This window comes from Limulus polyphemus, unplaced genomic scaffold (genome assembly GCF_000517525.1).
Source record: "Limulus polyphemus unplaced genomic scaffold, Limulus_polyphemus-2.1.2 Scaffold5386, whole genome shotgun sequence".
In the NCBI taxonomy this organism is placed as follows: domain Eukaryota; kingdom Metazoa; phylum Arthropoda; class Merostomata; order Xiphosura; family Limulidae; genus Limulus; species Limulus polyphemus.
Window position 1 is genome coordinate 53267 of NW_013670996.1, and position 9551 is coordinate 62817.

The 9551-nt window shown below is 32.6% G+C and overlaps 1 protein-coding gene across 1 annotated transcript in view; it reads right to left on the minus strand.

Annotated features, from left to right (window-relative positions):
- LOC106472503 (chromatin accessibility complex protein 1-like) overlaps window positions 1–7084 on the minus strand; it is an 8629-nt gene extending 1545 nt beyond the window's left edge. Inside the window, exons 1-2 of the mRNA XM_013933158.2 lie at window positions 6910–7084; window positions 1820–1940 (exon numbers count right to left, since the gene is read on the minus strand). Coding sequence (XP_013788612.1) covers window positions 1820–1940; window positions 6910–7038 — 250 coding nt within the window. The 5' untranslated portion in view covers window positions 7039–7084. The remainder of the gene's footprint in view (window positions 1–1819; window positions 1941–6909) is intronic.
- Window positions 7085–9551: the final 2467 nt, after the last annotated feature.

Consider the following 9551-nt stretch of genomic DNA (forward strand, 5'->3'; position numbering starts at 1 on the left):
GTAACAGCTGACTCATTTTTATCAGACATCAAACACCACAAGATGGGTAACAGCTGACTCATCTTTATCAGACATCTAACACCACAAGATAGGTAGCAGCTGACTCATCTTTATCAGACATCTAACACCACAAGATGGGTAGCAGCTGACTCATCTTTATCAGACATCTAACACCACAAGATGGGTAGCAGCTGGTAATGTTTCTGCTCAAGGATTTATAATGTCAATGATGAGCTGGTAATGTTTCTGCTTAAGGATTTATAATGTGAATGAGGAGCTGGTAATGTTTCTGCTCAAGGATTTATGTCAATGAGGAGCTGGTAATGTTTCTCCTTAAAGATTTATAATGTGAAAGAGGAACTGGTATTCCTGCTAAAGGATTTATAATGTCAATGAGGAGCTGGTAATGTTTCTGCTTAAGGATTTATAATGTGAATGAGGAGCTGGTAATGTTTCTGCTCAATGATTTATAATGTCAATGAGGAGCTGGTAATGTTTCTGCTCAAGGATTTATAATGTCAATGAGGAGCTGGTAATGTTTCTCCTTAAAGATTTATAATGTGAAAGAGGAACTGGTATTCCTGCTCAAGAATTTATAATGTGAACGAGGATTGGTAATGTTTCTGCTCAAGGACTTATAATATGAAAGAGGAACTGGTATTCCTGCTCAAGAATTTATAATGTGAACGAGGAGCTGGTAATTTTTCTATTTTATCATATCAACAAAATATAAATAAAATCGGGCAATTCAGGTGGGTACAAGTTAACATTTGTATAAATGTTAGTGGTGCAGGTTTTAGTTTTGTTTACACAGATATTCATACACAAGGTTATGTGCTGCATTGAGTTAAGGATGATCTAGCAAGGTTATTCATCACCTGGAAAGTTTAAATATTCCAACCTCAAACGGTATAATTTCCTGAAATTTGGATCTCAAATACTGAATTCATAAATCTTTATAATTCAATCTTTCATTCTTTTTTTTTTAATTTTGATCCAGAATTCTGGTTTTGAATAAACACTTTCTATAAAATAAAAAGACTTCATACAATTTATTATGTAGTAACCTTCTTCTGTCTGAAGAAATTGCTTAAGGAATTATTTTTTTTAAATTATCAGTATAAAATTTTCTCCAGTAAGATGAAAGAAAATAAATTTGCACCTGTACAAGCATCATTAATTTTTTTCTATCTTACAGACTACTGTAGCAACAGCAAATACTAGAGTAAAATTAAAACCTGAAACTTTAAGTATCATAAAGACTGTTAAAAAGTCAAAATGTACAAATCATCCAACAACTTGTTGTTGTTGTTGTTTAAAATAAAGTTAAATAATGAGCTATATAGGCTCTGTCCACTACAGGGAATCAAACCCCAGATTTTTAACATTGTAAGTTGGTAAATTTACCGTTGGCCAAACAGACTAATTCTCTGATGTTTTGTACTGACAGTATATTTAATAAGTTAAATACTTTGTCAACAAAATAGCACCAAAAAATGTCTGAAATGAGTTGTGATAATATCTAACAAGCACAAGTTTTTTATTCATAAAACACTATCATTCTAGAAACAGTGACTTCTGAAACTGTAAATAACTTTAAAAATTTACTGCTTTATCTGTACTAAAATAGGGGGACCTATGTGGTAACTTGTACTTCTAGGTGTCATGGGGGATCTCAGCCATATCTAAGAAAATCCCCAAAAGTTAGGTTGATACGTCAGGATGGTGAATATTTTCATCACAGACATATAAACGTATGGACACAAGTCATTTTATGATACAGATGTAAATAAAGCAAACACCAAAATTTTTCACCCACCAAGAAGGAATTCCAAATGATCTTGTGTGTTAACAATTTCTGCCAGATCATCATAATCAATCTCGGTTTTGTCTTCATTTCGATGATGAGCTTGCTGAGCCAGATAAGTCACAAAGAGTTCCTAACAAAAAAAACAAGCAAATCTCACAAGATGCAAGCAAATCACACAGTAAACAAGTGGCTCCTGATGGGAAGATATCCAAAAACAGATCGTACAAACTTTATAAAAAAGTTGCTGACACGAGAGATTCTTAGAAGTGAAAAACATACCATTATCTGAAACCAATGCTAGCAGTTTTTTCTCAAAATACATAAGAAATCTATTAAATTTTTTAAAGCATTCTTTTTACTACTTGGAGCATTGAGTACATATACAAACACAACCTATAATCTCCATAACAAAAAAGAAAACTATACTTCTTCTGATTTTCTCTGTAAGCATCATGAAGGTAAAATTACAGGTTATCTGAAATCACCAAAAACATACAAAATATTTGTTCCACATCACTGAAAAGAACATAAAAAAAGATGACAGAAAGCCATGGTTCACCTACAAAAACATTTAACCCAAACCTTTACTTACAGAGACGGGAAAAAATTCCACACTCTAACTGAAAACTAATTTTATCAAAGAATCACTCTGAAACTAGTTATCCGAAAAACCTAAACTCGTTGCTCCTAATGTTCATGTTTACACTTCCAACCTTTTAATTTTTAACACTCGTTCAAGACTCCTTTTAATTTTTAACACTTATTCAAGACTTCTTTTTAACACTCGTTCAAGACTCCTTATAATTTCTTCCATGCTACAGAAAACACAAACTTAAAAGCTCACCTACTGATTAAATTACTTAAACCAGGTACCATTCTAGCAATATGTCTCTACACTTTTTTCCAACATGTTGATATCCTAAGTGTCGGGTTAAAAATTCTTAGGATCCTGGGCACAGAGGGTTTTGCCTCCCCCCATACTTTCATTATAAGTATCCACATTTACAAATGTTGCATTAAACATTAATCCTTCCTGGACAGTACAGCACCACCTCCTGTAGGCACCTATCAAATGAAGGGAGGATATAACAACTGTGATGAGATTCTTGTAGAACAAAACTGTAAATTGTTAAGTATATATATATTTATTTCTTATTCATCTTTTAAATATTATAACAGATTTTTTGGGCATCTTTGAGCCCAATGCCATGCATTAATCTGACCCTGGATATCCTTCCTGTAGTAAAAAGACAAAAAACTACTCACAAGGAAGCCACAACAGAGTTTTACACAAGTTAAAATACATTTCTAATTCTTAAATATAAAATGACTATAAACTGAACCAAGAGTTCTATTTGATCGTTTTTTTGGGGGGGGGATAAAAGATGAAACAGGCATAAATGTACAAAAAACAACCTAAACTCTGGTTGATAACTTATACCGACTACCAATAACTTTGCTATAATTTGCTGTATCATTAAATTATCAAACGTTATAGGTTTTAATATTAAGAACTTATGATTATAAGAAACTCCAAATTAATTATGCTGAAGCATCTCTTATATATATATGTCAGACCACTTTGAAATAACCAAGATAGGAAGTGATTCATGATCTTAAAGCAGACAGCACAAAACTCTGAGAACTCTCACGATCTTCAGTTGATGTTAGTCAAATTTATTGCAACTAATGTTGTATATGTAACTTTCTCCTAAACAATATCAGAAAATGTAACACTAAGAAAATTTTCTTTTTATTTCAGAGATATACCTAAATGCATTTATACATAACCATCTTGTTGTTGTTCCTACATGACCATCTGATTGTTGCTCCTATATAACCATCTTGTTGTTGTTCCTACATAACCATCTTGTAGTTGCTCCTACATAACCATCTTGTAGTTGCTCCTACATAACCATCTTGTTGTTGTTCCTCAATAACCATCTGGATGTTGTTTCTACATAACCATCTGGTTGTTGTTCCTACATAACCATCTTGTAGTTGCTCCTACATAACCATCTGGTTGTTGTTCCTACATAACCATCTTGTAGTTGTTCCTACATAACCATCTTGTAGTTGCTCCTCAATAACCATCTTGTAGTTGCTCCTCAATAACCATCTTGTAGTTGTTCCATCCAAGAAATTTTTGTGGGTTAAGACAACTTCTTAGCTAAGTATCAGAACAAGTAGACAAAATTGACCTAAAAGACTTCAGAAAGTTTGGTAAGGTATCAAACAAGTTTTTTACAAGACTACATCTGTTGGGCAAGGAAATAAGCTAGTTAACTAGATTAACAGTTGGCTGAGTGGTAGAAGGTTGTTATAAATGGGGTGTAATCACAGTGATGTTACGAGTATTGTACGTTAAAGTTTTGTGCTAGGTCTTTTGCTATTTCTCATTTTCATTAATATGACACCAATAATGGATATACGTTTGTAGATAATATTAAATAAAAGGGTATTTTATGAGCTCAACTGATGCCTTTGGATCTTATTAAAAGTAAGGTTATGCATACTGATTATTGTAATATTAGTTATTCTTAGAGCCTTGTAAAGGAAACTGGTGAAACTTATAAATAAAAAGACCTGTAAGTAGCTGTTAGAGCCCTCTAGACGACATAGGTTAGCTAGTAATAAAGCAACAGGACTTTAAGTTGTATACATAGAAATAATCAGTGCAAGTCAAATGAGGTCATTAATTCACACTAGGAAGTGTTGGCTCAAATACTGTATTCAGTTTTGGCCACTTTATTCAAAAAAAGATGTTGAATTGTTGAAGAAGGTTTAGAGAAGAGCTATTGTGATGCCTCCACATGTGGAGGGGGTTATTAACATAACATTAAATGACAATAAGGGACCTGTTAGTCCATCTAGGCTGTCCTATCAACTAAATTAAACTAAACTCTACTATATAAAAAAACACCTCAAAGTCAGCTCTTGTTATTCAATTATTCATCAAGCTTTCCCTTAAACTCCCTTAAATTAACTGCATTCACCACATCTGAAGACAACATGTTCCAGAGGCCAACCACCCTGTTAGAAAAATAAAGTTGTCTTAGATGAAGATGACTTCTTTTCTGTCATGAAAAAAGATGATGCATCAACTCTATCAATTCCCTTAATAATCTTAAACACCTCAATCAGATCCCCTCTAACTCTTCTTTTTTTCAACAGAAGACAAATTCAGAGATCTTTTAACCTATTCTCATATGATAACATTTCCATCATAGTAGCACTCCTCTGAACCCTTTCTAACAATTCATTGTCCTTTCTGAGGTACAAATCCCAAGAATGAACACAATACTCCAAATGTGGCCTAACCAATAACTTACATCAATGATTCCCAAAGTGTAGTCAGCAGACCCCTGGTGATATGTGGGTTGGTCCAAAATGCAAGTCAAAAATGAGTTGTTGTTTTTTGTGTGGTTACAAGCAAAAATTGGTGGGTTGGGACTGGAAGGTGCTCTGTGGGGTCTTTTGTTCTGTGGAAGTGGTCTGGAGACAAAAAAAGTTGAGAATCACTGACCTATACAATTATATTATAACCTCTTCTGACATGTATCCAATATTTCTGCAGATACAACCTAAAATCCTCTGCCACTAGCAACAACACATTGCTTGGATGGCTTAAGAGACTAAAAAACCAGAACACCAAAATATTTTTCTTCCATAACACCGGTAAGTTTATTCCCATCAAAATTATACTTATAATTCAATTTTGATATTTCACATGCATTATCTTGTATGAGGATAGGTTGAAGCTTCTACAACTGTCAAAATTTTGGAATCCATAAACTCAGATATGTTTTCTTATAAGAAATTTGCTTACAGTAAGACTAATGGACAGAACTTTAAGATATGAGAAGAATCAGATATGACTTCAACATTAAAGAAGTTTAAAAGGAAATTAGATGAGTATTTTAAAGTCAACATTGGATATAAGTTTTTTTATGTGCCTTCGAGTAGGGTGATATCAAAAACTCAGGGAGCCTAGATGGGCCAAATGACTCCTTATGTTTGGAAATGAAATATGGGAGAGAGTAGCTACATCTTTTATATATTTACAATTTTAATATATGTCCCTATGAATAAAGGATAGCATTAAATAAAACATGTAATTCTAATAGTCTTATCTCTGCCACATTATTACAAGCTATATTAAGCCTCATCTATTATTTATACTACTTTATTTTTATAAAAAATCACCAAATATAAAGTTATTTACGAGTGATGTCAGAGCTCCAATGTTTTAAGAAACTAACAATATATGAATCTGGTAGATTTCATCAACACTTTAACATCAGACTGTAAAGTGTTTATCTCTTGATGTAATGAATTCTTTAAACCATACTATCTGACAATTATGTTGAAGTTGTGTAATAATACATGACATTGATGACATTCCCTCTCATGGCATCAAAAAACCATGCATATGGTATTATTACTATTAGTAATAATAATAATAACATCACAGATACAAACCTATCAAAATTGTTTAACAATTTAATAATCTTACAGTCTCCACCACCTTTTCCTATGCCTGATTCTTACTTATAAGTTATATTAAGTCAGTGACACACACACACACACAAAAAGACACATGAAACATACTGTTGGTGTGAATGTGCTTTGTAATTACTATGAGAAAAACCTATACACTGGATAGGTGAATTGAAGAAAAAGTGACTTTGGCTCTATTCAGTTCTTCATATTATAGAGCCGTAGAATAGCAGGTATAATGAATAAATTTAGTATTCCGAAAATTGTTTAATCTCAAAGTTTAAGTTCAAGTGAGGTCCAGTTCAATCTACACTTTGATCATGTGTTATTGGGTTATACTAGTTTTGGAGAATTCCACTCCTCATCAGTAACCCTGAACACCGGGCTTAGAGGGCGATGTATGGTATAATTGGAACAAACTGTTATTACTATTAGTAACACTTAACACAACACTGCCACTGACATTAACTTACTAACGCCAATAGTTAAACTTAAAGCTAACTATTTTGTAAGTTTATTACTACTACACTAGCCCTAAATTTCATTGTTCACAATTCTTTAACATATGCACTGTAATCTGTATATGCTTCTCAACTTACTGCTGCTTTGGATATAAGAGTAACTGAATCAGGACTGATGCTAGTAACATCGGGAGAACTTCTCATAATCATTCTGATTCGTGATGTTGGAAAAGAGCCATGTTTTGAAGCTTTACTCGAGCCTTCCATTTTTTGTATTCATTTAACGTGTTTTCTATGTTTGTTAAACTCGCCATCTAGTGAGTTTATATTATATTGTTGTTAAGATATATTAATATTTTAAAATATATTTTCCAATGTTAAATAGCTCAAGCTTGGTATCATATTTTCTTTCAGTATAAATTAGTTAAAAATAAGCATAATTTATTAATTGCTTGAAATATCGTTATTCACTGCCATATTAAATTTTCTTTCTATTGCAAAATAATTTTGAAAATTGATACATGTTAGTTCCTACCAATAATAGGAGTGAAATTTAGTATTATTTTAAGTTCATTTCCTAACTGAAAAATAATTGTTATTAGAAAAAAAACACAACTAATCATAATGTATGCGAAAGTGGACAGTTTATAAGCATGATCAAAAACACGTTAAGAATTTTAACTTTATCTATAGAATCTATACTGTTTATTCTTTCATTTTCGAAAAAACAACAACAACTCAGTGTATTGTATGCGAAAGTGGGTAGTTTATGAGCATGATTGAAAACACATTAAAAACGTTTATCTTTATTTATGGAATCTATACTGTTATCCCCCCAGTGGCACAGCGGTATGTCTGCGAACTTACAACGCTAGAATCAGGGTTTCGATACCCGTGGTGGGCAGAGCACAGATAGCCCATTGTGTAGCTTTGTGATTAATTACAAACAATCTATACTGTTTATTCTTTCATTTTCGAAAAAACAACTGAGCGTACTGTATGTAAGAATGGATAATTTGTGAGCATGGTTGAAAACACGTTAAAAACTCCCAGTTTTTATTCATAGAATCTTTTTTATTATTATTTAATTTTCCAAGTTTCTCATATACGCTTATGGTTTGAGTTCATTGGCCAATTCTGTGAATTACCTTCAGTAGACTACGACGTTACTTTTACTTGAGTTATTGATAATTTACTTCTTAAATAAAAAGTTTTATACCAAACGTTTAACTAAAGTGTCTTTACTACGAACTTTAGTATCAAATGGCTGAGCCAAATTTCTTTAAGCCCAAAAAGAAGAAACAGTTCTGAGTCAATGTTTAGACTCGAAATAGGGTTAAAATTTGTTTAGGTTCAGGAGTATAGGATTCACAATAGATTAGAATTCTCTGGTACTTAAGAACATTAATTAGCAAAACGGTCTTAGTCAGATGGTAGTTTGAGTTGTTAACTCAAATAAAGCTTATACTTGTGGAAATCGAAATACGTAGATTTTCGAAATCTGAAAGATGGTTCTACAAATTTTGCCAAAACACAATTTATGGATGAGTATGAAACTGAAAGAGTTGGGATGCTTATTTTTCATCTAAACAGCAGGCGAATCAGTTTTATTTCTTAACGTATATGTGAAAATGCATCTGGTTAGTTTCCTCATTAGCAAGATATTTCATGAAGATTTTACATTGCTGTTAGTTTTTTATCTTAGCAAAAATTATCTATAAAAGATATATTTCAACTGTTTTAATTGCTTGTTAAGAACATCTATGAACATTTTACAACGATAATCCAGTTAAGTGTTAGCAGCACATATCTATGTTTTATATCGCTAATCATTTACATTTTTATTTAAAAAATATATTGACTTGTCACTTTTTAGCGCAAAGCTACTCAATGGGCTACTCGCTAAATAACACATTTTCAACAGCCCCCACTTGTCTGATCGATTAGTGACATTTGAACGTTACCTTTATAACGCACACATAGCTCTAAAGTGCAGAGCACAATTTTTATCATTTATTTTATTTTGACAGTAACATGACGTGAATGTTGGAGCCAAAGATCCATTCTGGCACGCTAATTAGTGGGCCGCGCTTGACTAGATAGTTACCAAAGTATAATCATGACCAGCATAAGAGCGGAGCTATTGGGATGTGATATTATAATATTTTAATAACAGAAAGGGTAGCTAAAGAAGAAATTAAATATGTCGTCGTATTATGGCTTTAAGTCTGTAGGCTTACCGCTGTCCCATCGCAGGACGTTTGGTTATTGAAGTGACTTTTTGTGTTAACGAATGATATTTTTGACATGGAATACGAACACTTGTGAAATGCACAGCTTTATGTGATTAAGTGACCACTGTTTAGGCAATAAAGTATCTGAGTTTTTGTGGTGGTTGTAATAATAATAAGACAAGATAAACAATAGTCCAAGTTACTAGTCTAGTATACATACATGCTATAATGGAACAGTAATGTGTAGGTAATGAACTGACTATAAGTATTAGGTCGTCAAGAAATTAATGTCGCGGTTTGGAACACTTTCATTACTTCCCCCCCCCCCCAAGAAAAAAAACGTACATCACGTATGATACTTAAACGAACCGCCTAAACGTCACGTTAGTGTAACCTATATATAATGTGTAAAGTTTAGTATACTCTAATCCCTTTTAGTGATGGCACACGACAAGACATACATTCGGCATGTAATGCTATTTGAATACAAAAAGGGAAACAACGCCTCTGTAGCCACAAACAATATCAAATAAGTTTATGGAAATG